General features: G+C 53.2%; 1 protein-coding gene across 2 annotated transcripts; it reads right to left on the bottom strand.

Annotated features, from left to right (window-relative positions):
• Window positions 1-41: 41 nt before the first annotated feature.
• On the bottom strand, window positions 42-23,088 carry CTDSP2 (CTD small phosphatase 2). 2 transcript variants are annotated; one of them, XM_024576239.4, is made up of 8 exons: window positions 22,513-23,088; window positions 9,075-9,223; window positions 7,535-7,573; window positions 6,992-7,093; window positions 6,403-6,459; window positions 4,338-4,430; window positions 4,012-4,197; window positions 42-3,809 (listed from the first exon to the last, which is right to left on the bottom strand). In XM_024576239.4, the coding sequence occupies exons 1-8, from the start codon at window positions 22,574-22,576 to the stop codon at window positions 3,684-3,686; spliced, it is 816 nt and encodes a 271-aa protein (XP_024432007.1). In that variant the 5' UTR covers window positions 22,577-23,088; the 3' UTR covers window positions 42-3,683. The 2 variants fall into 2 exon arrangements, with proteins under 2 accessions (XP_024432007.1, XP_045040592.1); XM_045184657.2 differs by lacking the exon at window positions 22,513-23,088 and adding an exon at window positions 13,152-13,182.
• Between the last annotated feature and the right edge of the window lie 825 nt (window positions 23,089-23,913).

Here is a 23,913-nt window from a genome sequence, read left to right as displayed (position 1 = left end):
CCAGTAAGTGCCCAAATGAACAGCAGGGTCAGGAGGCAGCGCCCATTCCTGGATGGGTTTTTTAAACCCGCTTTTATTAATTGTCAGTAATACAAATACTCCAAAAATATAAACACTTAATGGCATCCCACATTTCAAGTTTATGAATATAACAAATTTATCAAACCATGAATCTGTAAGCAAGGTAGTCAGAATCCCATAGCCCAGTCACAGTGGGAAGCAAACCCCCACCCTCCAAATGGCTTCTTGAAAGGGCCAGAGACACTGACATGGAAGGTGTCACACTTGGGGTAACTGCAAGCGAAGAAGCTCATGGGGTCAGGAGAGGGTCTGCTCCAGGGGCAGGCCCTATGTTAAAGGAATGGGGTAGCAGGCCAGACCTCTGCCTTCCCTCCCGTTCGAATAAAAATATTTGTTGTTAAAAACAGGGGAACTAAAATTAAGCCCCATTTTACAAAGTGACTGACGTACAACAGTGGTGAAGTAACCAACTGAAGACACAGTTTCCTGTGAGGGGGAGAACAGGCTTACCTTTCTCAGACACTTGCCTGGCTGGGACATGGGACGGAGGACAGCCTGGGGTGGGGGGTGGGGGCTGCCCTACTGGACGAGGCCTCAGGCATAGGGCAGGGGTAGCAGAATAGAATGGCATCCATGTCCCAGGGACTAGATGTCATTAATTTCCCATGGTTTTTAGCACAAAGGAGCTTGTGGGCCACTGTTAACAGAGGTCAGTTTATACACTTACAAAATGGTCAAAATCTTTGGGAGGCAGGAGGGAACTAAAGAGAAGGTCCCAGGTTAACTGAAGGCAAATGAATTCAAACTCTATATGGTTAGGGACCCATGGGCCTGCAGAGTGTCCCCTCTACAATGTGCAGAGTGAAAACTCTTATCCGACCCTTTCCAAACTGGTCCTGTGTCCAAAGCTCCCCCTATGAGAGGGAAACGAACATCAGGCTTTTGATTTAGAAGCCCAATCAGAGAGACACACCGTGTCCCTGAAGAGGCACATTAAGGAACTGAACCTGGCAGGTGGGCAGATTCCTGGCATGGCTTGAATTGGTGCTGACCAAGCATGATGGCCGATTGCCCCCCGAAAAGACCGGCCTCAAACAGAAAGGGCTGGTGAGAAACCCTAGAGCAAATCCTGAGGTGACTGGCGCCCTCCCCATCTCTCCCTTCTCCACAACTCGGTCTCGCCCAGCCCCTCCTAGGAGCATCTTCACCCACCCCTGATGTACAGTGAGACTGGAACCAGACAGCAGATGAGGCCGGCTCTGGTCCCCATGGATGGACCCTGTGAAGAGCATGTGGCCTTGCTGCTTCTCTGGGGAAGTGGAAACGGCGTGTCTGTTGGGGAACTGCAGGTGGGCAGGCGGAATTCTGAAAGGAGTGAGGCCTGTGGAGCAGGGGCTTCATGCAGAAGATGCAGGGACACTACCCAGGCTATCCTGGGCTCTGGTCATGGGCCACACGTGGACAAGCCTGACAGGAAAGGGGCTGGCACAGGTTCTTCCTTCACTGGGAGGAACACGGGAGACCCAAAGGAGGGCAGACAGGGTCCTTGGGACTAGACCAGTTGAGAGCCTCTTATTGCTTAGTCAGAAAACCTTGGCTGGGTCCAGATGGTGGATTTGACCCAAGAGCTAAACGAATCTTAAGGGTAGGGAGGTCCTGAAGGAGAGGCCCCTCCAGCAATATTAGGATGGAGGCCTAGACCTGGGTCGTAGAATAAGAAGCCTCCATTTCCTGCAGGAGCTGTCGTTCCGAGCTAGCACCAGAGCCCTCTCCACCTGCGGGACCACCCCATGGGAACTGGGGAATGATGCGGGGGATGGGGGGGGGGAATGAACACATGGGCTTTGGGGACTCTGTTCCATTTCTGTGACACCAAAGGCAAACAGAAAGCCTTACAATCTTGGACAAAGCAGAGAGATGGCACCATGATGTTAAGAGAAAAACTCTAGTCAGCCAGCTACCAAATCAAAACACCAAGCTGCTGCTCCCCCAACTGGCTTTCGCCAAACAGCTTAGTTCTTCAGGCTGGACCTAGTGTGTGGAGACTGAAGAGGGCAATGGATAGATACCAGGGCCGAGGGGGAGGTGTCCTCCCACCTGAAACAATGTACAAATGCTTTGTAACACCTGCCCCTAGGGGAAACAGAGGTACTGACTGGAACCCTCTCCTGCCCCAAAGGGAGGGAGCAAAGAAAGGAGAGAACCCCACCCAGCCCTGGGAGAGGCCACAATTAAGGCAGTGATGCTGAAGTGGGGCCACCTCTTGGGGGCCCCTTGTGCTCCCAATCACAGCAGCACTTCCCCTTTTGTTTTTTATCCTGGGGAAACTTCCATTCTGTGACTCATTTTTAAAGCATTCATTATTAAGAAACTTTGAAAGCAAGAGACACACAAAGAGCAGGTGTGTGAAGGGCTCATCAGACCTGTTACCAGAAGCAGGAGGCCTGTGCGTAGGCTGGCCACATAATGCCAAGAACACCCACTCGCCCTCAGCCCAGGAAACGCAGGAGTGCCTCTGAGGCCCCAGAGAGAAAGAGCAACAGCCAGAAAAGATGAAGAGGGAGCAGAGAGCTGTGCACAGGCTAGGTCCCAGGGGAAGACACAAGAGGAAAGAGCTCTGCCCAAGAAATAGGAAGGGCAGAGAGGGAGCGCCCTTCCTGGACTTTGGAACAAAGTCCTTGCACCAGCACCAGCAGAGAATCCCTGAAGAGCGGACTCACAGATAGTCCCAAGCTCAGCTGATTTACATACAAGCTAAGGGGACACACACATTCATGGCTTTGGGGATTTCCCTTTCCCCTACATCCCCAGCGCCACACACATTCACCTCAAGCCAGGACTGCAGCTTCATCAGAAACAAAACAGGCCCAACACTCCATGTTTAGGAAGGGAATTTTAAAACAGAGTCAAAAGAACGGAAATCAGTTATCTGCCCTCTTCCATGGCAGGGAGACCTCCTCCCCCATGGGTTCGAGAATTATGGCTAGGTAGTGAAGAAGGCAGGCCCAGCACCCAAGCCTTGGGGAGACAAAGAAAGGCCCAGGCCAGGCACTCGGCTGGGGGCAAGTGCAGCCCTTAGGCTGCAGGATTTGATGGCCACTGGGGCTACTGGTTCCGGAAACAAGCTTTCGTCCTCCAGAACTGCTGTCTATCTGCAGCAGCTGGCTGGAGAGAGATTTCAAAAGGGAGTGTGCCTGGGGCACCCAAAGCAGCCTCTGACCCTCCCTTTCTCCTTGGCACAAGCCTTACAACACTGAGGGAAGGCCACGGGTTTGGCGATGGAGCCTGGAAGAATCAACATCCCTACAGAGCACAGTGGCTCTCGGTGACTGGAGAGGAGACGCACTAACTTGGGGAGAGTCTCGATCTCTCAGCTTTCCCCCCCACCTGAAACACTTACATACTTGAATAGAGTTCAAGGCAATACTCTCTCTCGCATATCCGGGAAACCCAACTCAGGGAGTAGGCAGCTTGGGGTATCACTGGTCTGACATTGGCCCACTCGGCATCTAACCTGTCCTAAAGTTCTTTCCCATCACTTCTATTTCCAGGCCCCTTTTGGTGAGATGCTCCAGCTTCCGCTCCATCTGTCAGGCTGATCATAAAGGCACAGTGTAGGAAAGTCCCCTACTGGGATGACCGTTGCTTGGAAGCTGGGAACACTAAGGGGCCCGCAGCTGTCCAAGGCTGGTGTAGACATCCTCTGCTCCGCTCAGCTCCTCAAAGATTGGGATCAGGTTCAGCAACTCGGTGTCTGCCATGTCATCAAACCAAGACTGCACAGGCACCTGGGGCAGGAAAAAGGCAGCATCAATCTCCCAAATGCTACTCTCTTTCCTCCCTTGCCCCAGAGCCCCCGGAGGCCGGCAGGGTCCACCTGGGGTGGTGCGCTTTTCTGGTAATGTCGAAGGTCCGCTGCCCACTGCCTCTCCCACACAGGACAGGGCCTCTCCCAGTCCCTGCACAGTGGGCATGTCTGGACCCACTCACCGCATTCTCCGGGTGGAAGATGTAAGAAGCAGGAGAGTTGTCCAGGATGAGGGTTTTTCTCAGGTCCCTTCCCAGGCGGCTGAGGTCCTTGACATAGCAGCCCTGGTGGAACACGCAGGACTCACGGAATAGGCGGGCCCGGAACACCCCACACCTATCCAGCAGATCTGTCACGGGGTCAGCATACTGGGAGGAGAGAAGACACTTTTGTTTGGATGTGGTCCTGGTTCCCCAATGGCAATCTGGGGACCAGCAAGGGGCTGCTGGACCACACCTTAGCTGCCGCACCTGCTCCCAGTTCTTCTCTCCCCTCCTGTCCCAGGTACCTTGGCCAGGCTGGCAGTGAAGAGAACACACTCAAAGAGTTCCCCCATCCGTCTCAAGAACTCATCCACATAAGGCCTCTTGAGCACATACACCTGAGGAAAAGCAGAGAGGCTTGTTGGAGGCAACCCGATGAGGGCAAAGCCTCACAGCATCAGTCAGTGTCATCATTACACAAAAGGCATCAAGTAGTTTCAGACCATACTCTGTTCAGACACCCAAACGGCAGCCTGCGGGGCTGCCTGGCTGGAAGCCTTCTGCCCCGCAGACTATCATCACCCCCTCACCAGGCTGCTTCTGGCTCGGCGGTCCCAGCCTCGACTCAGCTTAGGAAGAAGTGTGTGCACCTATGTCCTGGAGCCCACTCCGCTCTGTTTCCGACGGCGAACCATCAGCTGCCTCCAGAAACAAGTAATCAAGAATAGGCCTCACAGATGGAAATAGCCTATCCTGGATTACTTGAATCCAGCCACAGCCTCCGTGGGAGTTTCCTGTCCCCGGCTCTGGCAGGAAAGTCTGTCCAGGTCACCACTGGGTGAGGTCGCAGATACTTCCTGAAACCTCATGCCCTCACACAGCTCCTCTGAAATGCACCAGGGAGAAGTGACTTTCCCCCTCGACGACCACAGACCAGACACTCTGCAGTGTCCTGCTCTAACGTCCCCGCCGATTTTGTGCTTGCTCCTGACAGGCAACCCTAACACTCACGTCCACCTTTCACGATCTTGCACATTTTGGCCCAAAAGATCCATGGGCTACATGTCCCTCAACCACCTGCACACTACTGCTTCTCTGCCTCCAGGCTACTTCCCTCTCGCCCAGCCTCCACAGGGCAGCTAGCACCATTCCCTCAAAGGCCCTTTCATCTACGTTACTCCCTGCTCAAAGAGCATGGCCCTGCCACGGCTTTCCCTCTCAGCTCTGCAGCAGGAATCCTCTGCCCCAGGTAGCCACAACTTGGCTCCCTATCATCTGCCATTTCTTTAACTTTCAGCAAGTTCTTCCCTCTTCCTGGCTCTTCATTAAGCTCAGCATGCCCTTACCACTCTGCTGAAAACCTGCCTTCTGCAGGTCGCCATCTTCATTCGTCATTATTCATGCCTCTCCTTCTTAACTAGCAGTTCAGTATATAGTTGACTGTTTGAAATCATGCCTTCATCTTTTCCCTGTGGGTTTTGCACATCTCTACACCCTCAACTAGATTGTACGGGGCTGCCGGGCAGAGGCCGGGAGGCAGCCCACGGGCTAAACCTGGCTCTGAGCAGGGGCTGGCTGTTGGGAGCGGGGTGGCGCTGGTGAAGATGGACTCTGATGGACACAGGACAGTGACGACAACCCGCAGAAGCCCCAAACACCATTCCTCTACAAGTAACTGACATGTAACCAGGCCACGCAAGCAAGTATCAGGGCTACCAGGGCACTGTTCCCGATGGTCCCTGCCTCTCAGGCCAGCTGTCAGGCCTTGTGGGCAAGTGTTCTCAGTAAGTGGTTTTCCACTATTGATACCACCTGATCCCTGAACCCTGGACTGAGCAGGTTATGCAGGGCCAGAGCCTGATCGTATTTAGATTCAAGTGCTCTTTACTTTGACAGATGCATACTGAGCACTTAATGTGGAAAGAATACAGTGTAGGGACCCAAGGGGAGGGGAGCTGGAGAAAGCTCGATGGAGGATATGCCTGGCTGGGAAAGACTGAAGTCCCTTGCTGGATGGAGAGGCTGGGCACAAGGAGTAGAGAACCAACTATCAGGATTAGAGAAAATGTGGTCAATCACACAACAGTGCTTACTGGTCACACTGGGGGAAGGGGTGATAATAAATGACACCTACCAACGCTGACTACATAACATTTAATTTCAAACAGCTTGGCTTCCAAGAGAAAAAAGGTGACAGCTAGTGGCGGATGAGGGGCTGTTTTTTTTAAAGATGAGAAAGGGTGGTAAAGGCACCGATACAAAGGTAGAGGCTGAGGTCACAGAAAGGGATCAAGTGATGGAACAGGAGCCCTGAGAAGCACGGAGGCTCCTGCACCCCCTGGACTGGGTGTGGCCTGGCGGGCAGCTCACCTGGTGAGTGGTCCCCTCGATCTCTACAGGCACTACGAAGTCAGCATTATTGATTGGCTGGAAAGAGAAAAGTGAGTGAGGTCAGTGGGGTGAGGAGACAACAGCCACTGCACTGTCACCCAGGAGGGGAAAAACAGATCTAAGAGACTCCAGGAAGCTCCTCCTGCCAGTCCACCAAGTGGTTCTCACCCCAGCACAGGATGCAATACCTCCTCTGGTCTTTCCTACTTCCACCCTCCTCCGAAATTCTACCAGAGCAGAGTTAGTTTCAGGGCCTTCTTGAGTTACCAAAGTTTTTGGTACAACAGACAGGGGCAAAGTCCATGGCTGATCCGACCCCTTTTGCACCTGCCCTGGTACTCTGTGCTACATGACTGGCGGGGCAGTGGCGGCAGTGACTGGGGGCACAAGGGGTCCCACCCAACATTCGCTGGTATAATCTCTGTATTTGTGATGCCGGTGTGGTCAAAATGCTAGAGGCCCGGCCCGCCCCGTCCTGATCACCCTCCCATCACCAATTGCAGGCTACCTTAGCCAGGTTCACAGGACAGCCCGAGATGGGTAAAGAAGGGTCCAGATGCCAAGTTACCTTAAAAGAGCTATGCACAAGGGTTTCATCCAGGTCAATGACCACGCAGATCCTTCCTTGATCTTCCTCTGTCACCTCTGGGAGCAGGCAGGTCCCCGGGATCTAAAACCAGAGCCAGGATGCTGAGATCTGCCACCAAGAAAGCCCAGTTGTTCCCTTCAGCAGAACTCAGGGGAGACTTGAGTCACTGAAGAGAAAAAAAGACCCCCAACTTCGACCCAGGAGAGATGCCCCTTGAACTCCAAGAGGTAGAGAAGGAAGAGACAAAGGTGTCCCCTTGGCCTCAGCCTCCCACTGGACTATAAAGTGACCTGGACATCGGAGATGGAGGCCAGGGCTGGTGTGGGATGGACACCAGCTGTCCCCCACGCCAAACCTACTGTGCTGTACATAATGGGCCCTCAGCAAATATCTGGAAAGAATGGCCCCCCGGACATGGAGGTGGCCAGCCAGACATAGAGGAATGAGGGCGCCACCCCATGGGGTCAGCAGGGATCACGGGGTCTTGGGCTTCTAAGTATGAACTGGGTCAGATTCACATACCTGATAAAACTGGTACTGGAGACACTGGAGCAGATCAGACTGCGGGAGGAAAGGAGGTGGTCAGTGCCAACCTACCAACGCCCTCCCCAACCCATCTAAAGCTCACTGCTTCTGCCTCAGGCCTGGAGGGTAATTTTCTCCCCAAGATCCCAGCCCCGCTGGAAGGTACTGACATGATCAAATTGACTTTTCTTAAGATCTGGGCAGAAAAAGCCAGAACTTCCTTTCCAAACTAACCCTGATGAAGGGTGGAAGACAGTGTCCCTGCTCTTAGCTGCCACTGCCTCTCAGCTGCACCAAGTGAGAACAGGGAGGGGACTCAAGAGACTGATGCAGCGACATCTGTGTAAGAGGCAGAACCAAAGCCAGAACCCTCACTGTGGTGGGCTAGCCTCTTGCTTAGTCCCGGAGCCCAGACTCCTCCTTCAGAACATGTGTTTCCTATGCCCTTCTCGGGGAAGCTCCTGGGGAGAGGGCGACTGAGCCCCTACAAAACAGAAGCAGGCCAACACGGACCCACACTGTGGGCCCCAAAGTGGGCGGGGAGGTGGGGTGCGAGAGATCAGAATGGCTTCCCCACCTTTTGCTAGTAATAAAAATGTTATGGTTGTAAAAAGTAGTGTGTGGAAACCTTGAAGAAAAATTAAAATCCTAGCACTTTAGAAAAACTTAATTTGGCGTTTCAGCGTGTTTCCTTCAAGTTTGTTTTAGCATTTCCCCCCATGCTATAATTTAGCACTCTGCTTTTTCAACTCAATACTTTTTCATGTTATTACGAACTCTTTGTAAAAACCAATTGTTTACTAACACTGTCACGTCGCGCTACTGGATAACAGAGTGACTGTCACTGACGCACACATCGTCAGCCTGGTTTTGAGAGAGAGGAAGGGCAGTCAGACCTTGGTGTTTCAGAAAGAAGTACCAGCGGCACTGGGGTCACAAGGATTTTTGGTCAGGGCTGTCCCTACCTTTGAAATTCTAGACATATTTACTGGCCACGTGAGGATCAAAGACACCCATGTGTTCCCAAATGTCTCTCACAGGTACACAGGAGAGTGCTGGAAGGAGTTACCAAGAACGTGGAAGAATTTCATTTCTTTGGTTCCCTGAAAGTCAAGTAACTCAGAAGGTAGCCTTGCATAGTGAACCAGAGACACAGGACTTACAGCCAGAGCGATCTGAGCTGGAACCCCGACACTACCACTCTTTAGGGACTCAGTCTCCACATCTGTGAGTGGGAAGCTCTGAGTCTCCCTGCAGGGCTGCCACATGGATCATATGCAAAGCACCTCGCACAGTTTCTGGGACCTAGAAGGATCTGGACTGCAGGAGCCCCCAGAAGTGACAGGGCCATCTGGGTGGTCCACTTCACAAATTGGGAAGAGAAAGAAGGTGAACCAACTATGGGTCCCATCAGAGGAAGGGCCTCTTCTGAGCCAAAGATCTTGGTGACCTCACGCGAGGCTGCTTGCCCACTTGCTGTGGGTCCATGGACTCCACTAGCAGGCCGCACAGAGTCACACCGCCCCGACCCAGTTACCTTAGCAATGGTGTTGGCTTCCTCCTTGTACGCGGAGAGCTCAGTGGAGGGGCTAGACTGGCCAACATGCTGGGTGCGAAAACAGCAGAAAAGGGCCTTGAAGATGTTACGTCCGCGAGGCTTTTTAAGAGAGGTCTTGGAGACCAGGCCTAGAGCAGAAGGAACGACAAAGCGTTAATTATAGAGCATCTCTGTCCAGAGGAGCCTCCCCTCAACACTGGAGCTGTACCCTCTCTGGTCTGTAAGCTCCACCAGGGCACACAGTATGTGCCTTGCCAACGACCAAATACAGTCCACAGGGAACTGTCCATATTTACTCCGACACCTTTTCTTTAGAGCAAAACCAGCAGGAACCCCCACTTCCTGGTTTGAGAAACGAGCTGCAGAAAATCTGCTCATTATACGGAGGGTGGGCACTCAGAGATGGCACTAAGTACAGAAACCAGGTGTCCCCCTACTCTGGTAGCACACTGGGGGTACCTTCAAAGTTAATTCACAAAGACACACATCCTCCCTGACTAGTACCCGTTCCCACAGGCTACCCATTCTAAACAAGAGAGCAACTAGACCCCTTCCCTTCAAGTCAGTGGAGCTGTAGTTCTGTCCAAGGTTGGTGTGCCTAGATGCTGGGTCAATGGAGGCAGAACTGAGCCCAGACTAGACCCAGCAGACTAGAGGACAGAAGAGCCACAGTCCCAAGGAAAAAGCTAATACTTTGTTCATACCCTTGTTTCCTTCCACACTCCAGACATTTTCCTTTACACTCCCCTCCCCTAATTTTAAACCAGAGACAGGTTAATCCGTTGGGACACACACATCCAATGCCGGGTTCTAGCCTGATGTCTCCGACTCCAGACTGCAGCTGCTTAGTACTGCCTTGATAGATTCGGGTCTTGGAAATACAAAGCTATTTTAAAATTAGGCTTGGCAAGGCAGCACTAGAAAGGCCAAGCTGATACAAAAAGCTATGGGCATAAAAGGATGAACCAGAAATGACTTCAGAGTATAGCATCTTTTTCAAGTCCCTTTTGGTTTTTACACAAACTGTTCTGGCAACTGTTGAGAGCAAAAGTTGGAAGACACTATAGGTCCTCTGGGCAGGAGGTGGCGCCACACAACCACTGCCGGAATGGTCCTCAGCCACACGTCTCCCTCCCCAGGCCTGTGGGAGGTTGTGGGAGTTGGGCCTGAGGATTAAACCTAGCCCATTTCACTTTCAAGCACACTGTGCAGGAAAATAAATGCTGGAAATGCCGGTATCTTCGTGGAGGAAAAGAGGCAAACAGAACGGCACTGAAGACAACTTGTCCTGCGTTGCTCCCTGTAAGAAGGGAAGGGGAAGGCAATGTGGTGGGGGTCACCCAGGAGCTTCGCCCGCCAAGTCCTCACAGCATGTACCACACCACCAAGGTGGCCCTTGCAGACATGGTGCTGGAAGGGCCATTTAACACCAGTAATTGGGCTGCCTGTGCCCCTGGAGAGGAGGGGAGAAAACCGTACTCTGTTCCCCAGGACCAAGAAGAGCGAAATGGCTGCTTTCAGTCAGTCCAGTGGCAATCAGCAGGACCCCAGGACTGCCAGCTTAGCCCTGAGTCAGCAGAAAGGCGGAGGGACCCCTGCAGGTGCAGGGAGGGTGCTCCTGGCCAGTAAGTGGGTTCCCTAAAGCTCTTGGTCTCTCCTCTCCCTGGGTTAGGCCAGATCTCTTGAAACTTCTATGAAACCTTTTGGAAAATGATCAGGCCTCCTCCCCAGCAATTACCCTAAAAGCCTGGATATCACCATAGAGTTCTTGGCCCTGGAAGAACCAGTATTTCCAGGGACTGGGGATTTCTGTCAGGAAGAAAGAAAATACATTGGGGACCTTGCTGCAAGGTCCCTGTATCACGGAGACAAACTTTAGAGCCCAGCACTTAAAGGATGAGAGATTCCTTTAATTTTTCCTGTTCATAATAATCTATGCAGAAACAAGGGAGAAAAGACAGCTCCTCCACCTGCTTGTATGACCCACATTCAATTCCAAGTCCAGGGATTCAAGCAGACGCTGACACAAAGCTCCAAGACCAAAGCTGAACCATCGCTCTTTCTTTGGTTTATGGTTTCTTCACGCAGAACCACAATCAGAGGCTTAACCCGCGCAAATGAGCCTTTCTTAAAAGGCCACACAAACCCGATCCTTTCCTGAAGAGAGGCCATCAAGAACGCACTCGGTGTCTTAGTGACAGACGCTGTGAAGGCTGAGTAATCCTGAGAGGCGAGGAGGTGAAAGGGGCAGCTGGCTGGGGCCACAGAGAGGCCTTGCTGGTGTCCACTGCAGGAGGCCCAACAACAGAAGGGCTTCAGTCTTAGGGGAGCTTGGTAGGGTGGGGCTGGGGGCCGCTCAGCTTGGTTTGGGCTCTGTAGGGGATGAGGGTCTTCTCAAAAACACAATGTGACCAGGCAGACCCTGGGCCTCAGAGACCACAAATGCCTTAACCTTGGGGTCAGGTGCTCAGAGCAAAGCAAGAGCTGAGGCGCCCAGGGAGGGCACCCCAGACCCGTCACAGCAAGGTCATTATCCTTTCCCCCCTTAGGACCCCACTTCCTCCAATCCTTCTGCAGGCTGTCTGTCTGTACTCCTTACCTGTACAAACGCTGCCACTGAGAATCCACCTGGGCCTCTTCAGCCTAAACATGGCTGCCTCCTGGCGGGGCCTGCGATGGCCTCCGCCGACACATTCATCACCCTCCAGCTCTCTGTGTAGCAGGTGCTCAGTAACTTTGGCTGAGGGGATGCCTCCAGGGGCCTCAGGGCCTGTCACTTCTAGAGAGCCAGGACTTACAGAAATCTTCACTGGTTTGCAACAGCCCAGAAGAGTTCAACGCAGAAAAGGTGCCAGTGTGTGAGAACAGGAAGGTGGACCCTGAAGGAGCTGGGCACCTGAGGCCAGCCATAGAGTCTTTCTGGGCCTTGGTCACGTTTACTGGGCACCTACAACTGCCTGACCGGCATTAAGACACTTGACATCATCACCTCATTTTGTCCTCACTAAAATCCCATCTATAGGCACTAATTGTCCATTTTCTAGAAGGAAAACTGAAGCAGAGAGAGGTTAAGTAACCTGCTTAAGGTTACACAGGTAGTAGGATAGCAGAGTCAGGATCTGAACGCAGGTCTCCTTGAACCTAAGGCCAACAGCTCAGGGGCACCCTGCGTGTTTACTGTTGCAACAACTGGGAGGTGGTGGAGCACTCTCAAGGTCTCTTAGAATGTTTGCTCTGTTCCTCTCCAGGCTGGGCCGGTATGGGACCAGTCCATCTCCCCTTCTTTGCTGTCCTCGCAGGCACGCCATGAAAGGTGCAAGGGGTAAAACAGCACAAGGCTCTGGGATCCCATTCCAGGGCTCACATCACCCACGCCCCAGCCCTGCACCTGCTCTCCCTGGCAGTTACCTCTGGGAGATCAAGAGGACAATGGGGGACTGGGAGGGAGAGGAGCTGGAGCCAGGAACCTTGGTCCAAGACCTGCTTTGTTCAGCGTGTTTAAGGGTGAGGGGAACACACACCAGAGTGGGATCTGGAACTTGTGTCAAAGAGCATCTCAAAGGCTCCCTTCAGCCAGCACTCAGCATTGTGTCCCTGACAGCCAGGTGCAGGCCACCCCCACCCCTCCATGTATGATAGGAAAGGGCACTGGCCCCCCTCCCCAGAAGGGCACAAGATTTCAGGCCCATGAGGATTTCACTGCACACGATTTCCCTGAGGGAGGACAGAATTCCAGGGGGTGCCATGTAGCCCCATAACGAGTTGCTCTCCCTCCTTCATCCCTGTTACCTGCTTTGAGGACACCCAGCCTTCCCCTTCTGCCTAGCTGCTGGCATGCATCTGCTCTCTCGGCTCCGAACACCTGGCTTAGGGATGGATGTTGGATTGGACCAGCACAGAGCTAATGGGGGAGCTCTGACTTTAAGAAGAAAATGTGCAGGTGATGGAGAGCAGAGAAGCCAGGCTACCATTCCAGCTCACTATTGCAAGGCTTCCTACTGAAGCAGGGTGTGAAAAAAGGGGGGACTTGGTGGTATCCCCCATGCTGAGGATCACCTGGGATGGGGTCCATGCTCTGCCAGTAACTGACTCCGCCGCAGAGCACCTTTGGGTTTCCTCGCCCGGTAACTGGGACAGCAGCAAGACCTCATTCCTGACTGAAACGATAAAAACCAAACACTTACCGTCTGCACAGTGCTGTGCTATACAAACTAAAGCTAAATGTTGTGCTCATTTTAATTACCAAAGGGAGATGACCACTACCTGGCAACTCCGTGGGCCTCATTCCAGGAGGTCAGTTACAAAAGAATAGGCCTTCCACCTCCAGCATGTGGTTGAAGCTCAAGAAAGATAATGAAAGGTGACAGAGGAACTCTGATCATAGTTCATGACCAAAAAGTCAAAACAGCCTCTATACCTTTTCCCAAACCCACTACAAAAGTTGTTCTCCAGCTTGCGACTCCTGAGCTGGTATTCTGCAAATAACAGGAAAGCAGGCGAGAGGCTGTTTCACTCGAGATAAACAAAGCCCTCTCCCCTTGTGTCTACCACCACTGCCTCCAAGAAACACCAGATGGGAACATTATTTGCCCCTGCCTCTTAAGAAGCTTGCTCATGTAATCGCACGCGCGTGCGCACGCACACGCACACACACAAACTGGCTTTGCCAGGACAACACTATTTTTAACTTCTTCTGAAGGTCAGGTTCAGATACCACTGTTGCCAACAACACAGCTTCGTGTCCCAGCAAAGGAACTCCTTACACATCTGCCTGGGATTCAGGACAAGGCAAGCTCTTAGGCTACTGGATTTTAACAAGCCCATTCACGTAGAAGGATGCTTTCTCGGTTCATCCCTCAGTACTTTCTTCCCCACCACCTCCCATACCCCCACAGCAACGGATTTAGTCTGGCTATCACTATAAAATGGCCTCTCTGAGGGGCCCTCCCTCCCCTTAGCTATTGGAAGAGGGAGAGTATTTGGAGCATTTCCGGCCCTTCTTGGCCAGCTGCCTGGGCCCTGCAGCCAAGACACATCTGATTGGGGCTCCCCATGGAGAGGATTCCTCCCAGGTCCCCAGCAAGGGGCATCTGTGCCTTGGCTAAGGACAGGCCTGAAAGTGCCAGGTGGACGGAAGGGCTCTTGGACCAGCAGGTGAGTCGGCAGGGAACAGGAGGGTGAGAGATGCCTAGACATCCCACACACAGAAAAGCCTGGAAATGATGGGGAGGGTGTACCAGTTTCTACAATGCCCAAATGCTGACACTGTTCTTTTTGGATTAACAAGGCGGGCAGGGCCTCACCCAGCTCAGCAACAGTTTCCCAAGTTCCAAAGAACAGCTATGTATATGACGGCATGGACTTTTTCCCCCTCCAGAAGTATTTATTTGGGAAAAAGAAAGGACTGCATTTAAGTACACCATGGTAAGCCACATGCACAAAGACAGCAAGAGAGCAAGAATGGCGTGGCCTTTATGTCTCCATTAGTCTTCTTCCCCTGGCAGGAGGGTTCCCTGCATCTCTAAGGGAGAACTTTCAGTCCTGGGTCTGTAATGCCACCTCTGGGTAAGGGTAGATAGAGGTCACAGGTCACTGGGTACCTTGCCTCCTGCCTTTTCCCTGCCACATTAGCAATCTAATCACTGATCTTAACATACAGCCTCAACTTTAAGGACCTTTCCTCAAGAAGGGTTCAGTTTTGGGAGCAGGGATTCCTGACAACTCTTAAAATATGACCAAGATAGTCTTATCAATTTCAGAATCAGCCTTTGAAAGTAATTGCCGAAACACCCTCCCGGGCGGCTCTCACACATTTTAAAAACACGCCAGGGTTAGGGTGAGGTTCCCAGAAGCAGCAACAGGTCCTGGATCAGAGATGTAGCCATTTCCTTACAGCTCCGTCAGCAGGAGCCTCAGCACCCCGCCCCACGCCAGAGGGCTCTTGGGTGTCAGGCAGTGATCTGATGGCCCACTGCAGCAGCAGGACTGACCTGAGGCACCACCCAGGAATATCCAAAGGGCTGGATCCTGCCCCTGCCCCAACAGGAGGCTCTGCCCCATGGAGAGCCAGTAGGGCAGAGATATCATTGTAGAGGACTGGAAGCCGTACTGGCCCATCCTGAGTCTCTCTCTGCCCGCCCCACTTAAGGAGGTGCTAGGCAGGCCCTTGTGGGAGGCTGGGAGCCTAAGAGAAACCTGCCAAGCAGGACACAAACACCCTCTGGGCAGCTGTTTCAGCCCCTGCCTTGGCTCTCTGCTCAGTTCCTGGAATGCTTGAATTTGGTGAAAGACGGAAGAATCTAGCGAAGAATCTAGTGCCTCTTTCCCATCCAGCTATGGAAGCCTGCTTTAGGTGACATGTGCGTGAGAGAGAGATGGAGAGAGACAGGAAGGAAGGCACAGGACAAAGCAAGGGACTCTCAACCATCTCTCCTCTGACCAGTGAACAAGAGATTACACAAGTTACCATGAACTTGGCTTTAAATCCTGGCTCTGTCTCGTATAAGGTGTGTGGCCTTGGGCCTCAGTTTCTTCATCTGTAAAACAGGAAAACTAACATTACCTATTTCACAGAGCAGTGAAGCTGACAAGGAGCTCAGGATGCATCCTGGCCTTAGTAAACTCTCTTAAGAGTCAGCTACTAGTCAGTAAGTACAAAGAACTTTCATATCCTTATCTCAGTCTCAATCTCAAAATGAGCGTATGGAAAGAGACCATAGAGATTTCTTCTCATTCCAGAGGTCACACAGAGGTAATGGCAAGGCCAACCCCGGGAAACAGCCTTTCCGGGACTCCACCAAACCAATCACAGTCTCTCTCTCACACACACAAACATGAGCAAACTCACTGGGGTTGGCCAACCAATTCCTTCCTCTTGTGGCTGGCCTCTGCAGGAGGACTGGAAGGAGTCAGCCAGGAAATGCTGCCAGGGAGTCTGTTCCATCTCTAGGGACACTGACCTGCTTCTCCCACAGCCCTCAGAGTCACCTGGGACCAATCAACTAGCATAGGTGTGCCCACCTGGACAGCACTGTGTTAGAAGCTGGGACACACAGCTTCGGCCCCATTTCAGCCTCCCCAGCAGCTCTGTGGTCTTGCCTAAGGCACAACCTTTCTCCAGTGCGCTTTCCTCACAGGCCAATCGGGAAAGGTCCACACTTCCAGATTCCTTTCCAGGTGGCTTCAGCTTACCCGAAGCTTGAACTCAAAGGCATTTAATGTTAGGAACACTGCCTGGCCCATGGGAAGTGCTCCATAAATACTGTCTGTGGTTATCACTGGGCAAGCAAGGGTCATTGCTCCGTTCATTCATACTGAGAAAATTTTAGAAGTTACTTTTAGAAGCCACAGGATCTTTAACAAATAGCAAAACTGGGTTCCTCCAGGGGACTCTTCCTGCTCAGGGATAAATGGGCAGTTGGGGCCACTGCTGTGCTTAGCTGGCTCTTCTCCAGGGACACCTGTCAGAATCACAGGGAGCATTTGGAACATGCGCAAGCCTGGCCCACCTGCTCGTGCTGATTCAGTAGGACCCAGGTGGGGTCTGTATTTTTAGTAAGTGTCACAGGAGAATCTGATGTGTGTCCCTGGCTGAGACCTGATGTCTAAAGGTTACCAGCGGTTTCTGACTAACCCTTCCAGGACCGGAGGGTGACAGAGCCAGAGTCTCCTCAGCCGTTTCTCCCGCCATATCTCACTGGCTCAGCGTCTCTGCTGGGTTTCAGAAGACTTGTGCCCCAGGATCTGGTTTTCCTTTCTAGGGGCACTTGCTCTATTCTGTCATTGAATCAAAAGACCCCAAGCCTGATGCCTCTTCCTGCAGGTCACTGTTCCTGGGAAGGAAAGGCCCTAGTTTCCCCACTCTACTGGGGAAACAGAAGAGCTGGGATCCACCATTTTGAGAAGGAGCTTCTGCAGGCTTCCGTTATGCGATTTGAGCTTTTCCATTAAATCTGCTTGACTGTCACTGGGGCTGGGGCCACACTTGCTTCCTGAGAACAGTGCAGGAGATAAAAGAAGGTATAGAATATAAAGAGAGTAAGAGTGAAGTCTGACGTGGGGACAGGGAGGACTAGAAGTACTGGGAAGGGAAAGGAAATGTCAGGAGGTCCACTCAGAGATTAGGTTCAATCAAGGCTGATGAATGAAACAGGACAGTTGTCACCTCCTACCCAGAGAAAGGCTTGCATGCTTGCTACAGAGTTCCCATTCTGTAGCACAGACCACTCAGACCTGAAGGGCCAGGCACTCTGCTGGACAAAGAAATTCTGCTAGTTGGCCTCTGGTCCAGAGGCTTCCAGTTAGTTCCTAATCAACCTCTCCACTTTGATTTCTACTAGTTCCTTCATAATATGTGCCCGTTAATGAGATCATCTGCATCCCAGTTGGGAACTATTCCCCCATTTCCAAGGAGGGAGAGAATCCTGTCAGGGCCACACCCAACCCCATGTCCCTAAGACTAGTGAGTTAATTCTGTGCTGCTCGAGCTGGCTGGCCTGAGACAGGGTGAAAACAGGTTTTTTTGCTGCTTTTCATGCTTTCTTAATGTTGTACCCCAAAACCACAGCAACAAAGACATAGCTTAAAACATCTATTTCTCTTCAAAACCCATTTATTTTTTTCTCGTTACTAGAATTCCCTAAAAGAAATGTGAAATCTCACTGGGTTCATTAATTCTCAAAGCAAGTACAGAAGGTAAGAGAATGCAGCCCACAGTCGCCTCAGATCCTCATCACAGTCATTTCCGAGAGGCCGAGCAACTGTTCAGGGGGTTTAGACCTCAGGCACTCTTCACAGTAGGTGCAGGGCTTCCTGGCCTCTCCCCTGCCCAGGTGCCAGGCAGACCTGCAAAAGCCCCAAGGCACATGCTACTTGCATTAGTACAGATAAAATCCCACCCCAAGACACACTGGCACAAAGAAGGGGTCTTTGTAGCAAGACCGTGAGGTTGACCCTTCCAGAAGGCCCAAGCCTTCACATTAGTGTCCCCTCTGACCCCTGGCCACCTGTCTCTAACAATAAAACCCACATGACTGTGTGCTGTTTGCACTGTGTCCTGGGGGAACGGAGGAGGGGGAGGAGGGACCGCAGCAGTGGTCTGGCTGTGTAAAAAAAGACTTTATTATCAATCACCCCCTAAGTACCAGGCATTATAGACGTGTCGGTATCAATGTTCCTATTTCACAGATAGGTCACTCGGAACACTGAAGTGAGGTGTCAAGTCTCATTGTGAACAGGGACAGAAAGGATCTGCACCCAAGCAAGCCTCAAGCAACCGATTTTGCTCATGAATGAATTCTTTGAAGTAACAATGAACACTTCACTGACCTTGCCTCCCCCTCCCCCCTCCCACCACTACCCATCCTGAAATGGCAATAACAGAAAGACCCCCAATTACCCAAAACTAGCAGGAAGACACTTGAGGAGAAAGAGAATATGTAGTTACGTACATACTTATATATAAATATATCCTTTTCTTTCCCAAACTTTGTTGCAAACACTTCTATTAAAAAATTCTCCACAGAATGGCTGAGAGCATCAATTCCCCTCGCCTAGAAATGTGACTAATACAGTATTTACTTTTTTAAAAAAATATTCTTTTAAATTTTACTCATTTGTTTGTGTTGGGATGCCCCTCTCCCGGTGTCCTGACTGGGGGATGGCACAGCAACACGGGCTTTGCAAGTCAAACTCGGCAGCAGAACTGCAAACTCCCCGCCCCAGCATGTTAGTTAGGCATTTCGAACTTCACTGCTGAGTTAGCAGTCCTCCCATGAGCAAACACAAGCTCAAGTCACCCCACAAGCCACTACCCACTCCAAGGTAGGGGGAGGGGGAACTCCAAAGAAGTGAGCCTCAGCAGCCACAAAGAGGCCAAGAGTCACTGGGGGGGGGGGGGGGGAGGGAAGGGAACCAGTGGGGCTGGAGGAGCAAGCTACAAACAGGTACCCTTGACCCTCGAGAGCGAGTTAAGGAAGAAAGTCCCAGCAAGACTCAACCTAAGCCCTGGCTGGTGTGGCTCAGTGGATATGATTCCCAGTTGGGGCACACGCCTGGGTTTTGGGGCCAGGTCCCCAGTTGGGGGTGTGTGAGAGGCAACCAATGGATGCATCTCTCACACATTGATGTTTCTCTCCCTCTCTCTCCGTCCCTTTCCCCCACTCCCTAAAAATAAATAAAATCTTAAAAAACCAAAAAACAAAACCTCAGCCGGAGCTTTTCAAGTTATGGGCCTAGGTACAACTACAGTGAAAGGTGCTTGGACTTTTCCATGACAGAATAAGGCAGAATTTCTCCCTCACGGGGAGAAAGCAGAAGCCAGAAAAACGTGCCACCACCCTAATTCTCAGGGATGGTCAGCTACAGGAACCTGTTCAGTTGCACAGCTGAGGAGACAACCCCAGGCATCATCATCGCCCTCTTCCTGAAAGAAGGGACATTGGGTCTCACGGAAAACAAAAAAGGTCCCCTAGGTCCTGACTCCCCCAAAGGGCATGTGGGTCACTCTGAGCCTTGGAAGAGGCTGCCTCCACCCTCTCATTTCACACTGGGAGGTTCTAGGGGGTGCCTGTTCCCTTGACTTCCCCACCTAACCTCAAAACCCACGGTACAACCTCCCAGCAATGGGGTGACACCCTCATATGGGGCTGCAATAAACGGCCATTCTCTGGCCAAACTGGTACTAGCTTCTTTTTTACTTTGAATATTACACACAACCCTGACCTTGCTGTACCAGGAAGCCATTTCACCCGTCTATCTGGGGAGAGGATCCAACTCTCAGCCCTGTTATCATCTGTGCTTTCAGCAACTTTCCTCTACTTCCCTACTGTAATTCCTTTTGAATCATCAACACACCACCAACCCTGAAGCTCTGAGTGCTAAAACAAACATACATGCAAATTTAAAAAAACACAACCCTGAAATGACTTCAATTTCACTAAAAACCGAGCTAGGAGCAACTTTTTTTTTTCATGGAAGTTTATTAATAAATTGCCTTACACTTCCCCTTTTTCCAAAGGAAGGAAGAACCTAGAGATGAGGTGCTATGGAGGAGCAAGAAGTTCCTAAAGTAGCTAATTAAATCATTTGCTCCCTATCTCCACTTTAAAAAATAAAGTATGCAAGATTTGTTTGTAAATGATGAGGGACTCAGAAGGTGGGCTTGCTGGTTGCCCAAGCAGCCCAGGAAGAAAGTATGCCTTCTCTGGAATGCAATCGAATTACATGGGGGGGGGGGGGGGAGAGACCCATGGCTGCTAGCTTAAGAATTCAGATTCCTCCAGGGATAAGTCGGAAGGGCAAGCACACAAAAAAAGGAAATGAAAAACGTAACTCCAAGAAAATCCAACCAGCATCAACAACTAAACACTGCCAGGAAGCCAGCTGCTTTGCTTGCTGCTGCCATCTATTCTCTTCCCTGCTATGCGTCCTGACGAACCCTCAAGCTCTGATTTGTAAGATGTCCCTTCAGCAGCCCAGTTTTCCCTCACTCCTGGTGTGGTGTCCTCACCGGGAAGGCACCCTCCCGAGCCCCTTTGGAAGGGAGGACATGATTGGGGAAGCACCGGGTTGGTCTTTCCCTTCTCATCAACACTCCAGTCTCTGGAATCCTTCCACACCCAAATTTCTTTAGCTCTGGCTAGCTCCTGGAGTCCTTTCCTGGGGTGAGGTGGGAAAAGAGAGTGTAGTTATCAACACACAGAGCCTCACCTCCCTTCTTCTGCCCTCAGCACAGCTGAGCAGCCAGCAGAAGGGAGAAGTTGCAGCCTCGGCCACACAGATTGGTTAGTGATGCAGCCGGGGGGGGGGGGGGGGGGGGGGGGGCAGGGAGGCAGGGACTTTGGAGGGGCTGCGATCCGAGTAGGCAAGGTTGTCCCTTTCTCAGGAGAGGGTCACTGAAAGAACAACTAGTGACAGGGGAAGTCCCCCACGAGAAGAATTTGGGAAAGGCTGACACCACCAGCCCAGGTTCTTTGCCCCGAGGCAAGTTGGGGGAGCTCCTTGGGGCCCTGAACCCCACGAATAAGTGATCTGCTAACTAGTATTACCAAATAAGGGGATTAGGGACAACACAGAGACCCCGCAGCTGGCCCCCCATCAGACTCTAGGCCTCCGTGTATTGTTACACTGCAGCACTAGCCCTTTACGCCTCGTTCTGAGGCGGGGGTGAGGTCCAAAGAAGGGCAGTAGTTCCGAATTTGGTCCCAAGAGCGTGCTCTCCCCAGCACAGGGCCAGGTGGCCTCAGTCCGGGAAGTTCTCCAGAAAAAAATGACGCTAGTCCTTACACCCCGCGGAAATTCTGTTCTCTTTTAGACACATTCCTCAAGGCCCGAAGAAGAACGTGGGGGGGAGGGGGAAAGAGTTTCGGGGCCTCCACCACGACCAAACTCAAGAAAGATCCCACCCTCGGGTCCTAACCTTTCCCCTACCCCGGCAGAGGCCTCGGCCTCATCCCCGTCCGGTCCCCAAGCCCACCCCAGAAAGGGCCGCCTACTAGCCCCCCTCGCATCTCCACTTGACCCTCTGGAAGGCGGGGGCCGCGAGCCGCTGCCCACAGAGAACTCGCTCTTTTTCGCTGCGCGATTCAGAAACACGCTGGGTCTGATGCCATCGGCGATTATGTAACCAGGGACACCGCTCCCGGGCTAAACAAACGCGGCTCTGTGTGCAGAGACGGCCCCAGGGAAGTGCATCGGGGCGGGGAGGGGCTCAGGCCGGGCCTCGGGGTCGGGCTGGTTTGCTCTGCGAAAGCGGCGGGAGGCGGCCATACGAGAGCCCCGCGCCGCCAAGGTCCCGGGCCCAGCGCAGGGCCGCTGGCAGCCGAGTCAGGTCCACCAGGGCTCGGCCCCTCCCCCATCGCGGCCGCAGCCTCCCCCGCCTCCGAGCTGTGAACTTGGTCCCAAGTCTCGCCGGACGCCGACACCGCCCGCAGTTTGGGGCGACCTGGGACTAAGGGGGGGTGCCCTGGGAAGTGCTGGACTCCAGTCCCGGCTCCATTCCAGCTCGGGACCCCTCTGTCCCCTTCGCCACTCATCTCTCCTCGGTCTTAGGGCAGCGTGCGTTGTAGCGCGGAAAAGTGACGACCCACCCCCCAACTCAGGAGGGGACGGACACGGGTGGACTGGTGCTTCCAGGGCTACCCCTCAGTCTTTTCCCGGGGGGGAGGGGGTGCAGGACGGAGTGACAGCTGCGCAGATGACGCCCCTCCCTCTCGGGCGCCCGGAGTCCGGGGCCCGCGCAACCCCCACGGGGGTCTGAGTATGCACCCGGATGCGGGGGCGGATGGACTCCGGGGTCCGGTTGGAATCGCCAGCTCTGAGCCTGGTGGGTCGGGGGCCGGGACTCGGCTTCGGGGCTGCGTTAGCCCCCTTCCCGATCGGGGGCGACGCAAAGTTTTGGGAAGTTGCTTGCCCCTACCTTGCTTGGTAAGCACCAGGGCGTCTTCCCTCCGCGCCTGGGTGATGATGGAGCCGTGTTCCATCTAACAATCCCGCGGGCCCGGGCTGGCTGGGCGGGAGGACGGGCGAGCGCGCAGGCTGGGCTGGGCTGGGGGGCCTGGGCGGGGGCCCGCTCCGGCTCCTGCTCGCGAGACTCGGACTCCCCACAGCTGTTCACAATCCCTGCTCTTGGTTCCCTCCCTGGCCCAGGAAGGGAGGCGGCCTGTACGGAGAGCGGGCGGCCCGGGCAGCAGCTTCCCCGGGTGCCCCTGGCCCCGATCCCCCGGCGGCAGCTCCGGGCTCCTCAGTTTGGGTCCAACATGGAGAATCCGGAGCGAAAACAAGAGGAGGAAATGGGACACGGGGCGGTTTCCAGGCTCCCCCCTCCCCTCCGTACTCCAGATAAACAACCCGCGGCTGCAGCGCCCACCCCCGCGCGCCTCCCGGCTCGGGACTCGGCCTCTCCACGGCCCACTGGCGCCTCGCGTTGCGGAGCACCGTCGTAGGCCCCGGGACCCTCTGTCAATGAGCAGCCAGGGCTGCGGAACACCCGGAGCTTAGCTATTTCGTTACAGAAAAAGCGACTCCCCGAGGGGGGTGGGGTGGCGGGCGGGCAGGCTGGCAGGGGAGACTTGAAACCGCTCCGGCGCTCCAATTGGCCCTCTCGGAGAAAAGGGGAGTGGCCCCTCCTTACTATGCGGTGCGAGGACCCAACAACATTCCAGTCGCTACGGCCACGCCCCCGGGCCACTCCCCTTTCGTCCCGCTGCTGCCTCCCAGTGTCCTCGGCCACACCCCCTTCCCAACAACTTAAAAGGACACTCCAAAGCTCATGTTTCCCTACTCTGTGCTGGGGAGATCTGGTTCGTGTGACTTTTCTCGGGTGACCAGGGCAAGCTGCGAAGCCTACCTCAGGTCTGCCCACGATGGGAAGGTTCAGAGCAGTTTTCTTACTTCCTGCTTGGCCCTCGAATCGTGGACTCACTATTTCACATAAAAGAGAACCACCATCGAATCCGGAAAGACAGACACGGGACTCCAGAGTATCAGCGCTGGAACTGACTTCGTGATGCCTGACCCCCACTTCATATGAGACGTGAGGTGCAGGGATGTGCTCAAAGCCACTTACTTGCATTCAGGATTTCCACCTTTCTCCCCCTTCTCCAAACCCAGTCCTGCCCCCTTCAACCCCCCCTGTGCCCCTAGTACCAGCCTGAATTTAGATGGATGGAGGTCTCTTAAGGGAAGAGCTTCAGGTCCGTGGACTTTTGCTGGCCTCCTTCCTTACTCTTAGGCCCCAGGCACCCTTCACTGGCCATGGCTCCTCGATTCCTGTGGCTCAAGGTGAGGGATATACATTTGTCCCCAAGAAGTAGGAGCT

This window comes from Desmodus rotundus, chromosome 3 (assembly GCF_022682495.2).
Source record: "Desmodus rotundus isolate HL8 chromosome 3, HLdesRot8A.1, whole genome shotgun sequence".
Taxonomy (NCBI): domain Eukaryota; kingdom Metazoa; phylum Chordata; class Mammalia; order Chiroptera; family Phyllostomidae; genus Desmodus; species Desmodus rotundus.
Note: the sequence above shows the minus strand (reverse complement) of the source record. Positions and strands in the feature narration are given on the sequence as shown.

Coding starts and splice junctions, on each gene's coding strand:
- CTDSP2 (XM_024576239.4), bottom strand. CDS start 22,576: ATGGAACACGGCTCCATCATCACCCAGGCGCGGAGGGAAGACGCCCTG. Junction 6,460..6,991: donor TTGTGCATAGCTCTTTTAAG/GTAACTTGGCAT, acceptor TTCTCTTTCCAG/CCAATCAATAATGCTGACTT. Junction 3,810..4,011: donor TCTTCCACCCGGAGAATGCG/GTGAGTGGGTCC, acceptor TTCCTGCCCCAG/GTGCCTGTGCAGTCTTGGTT.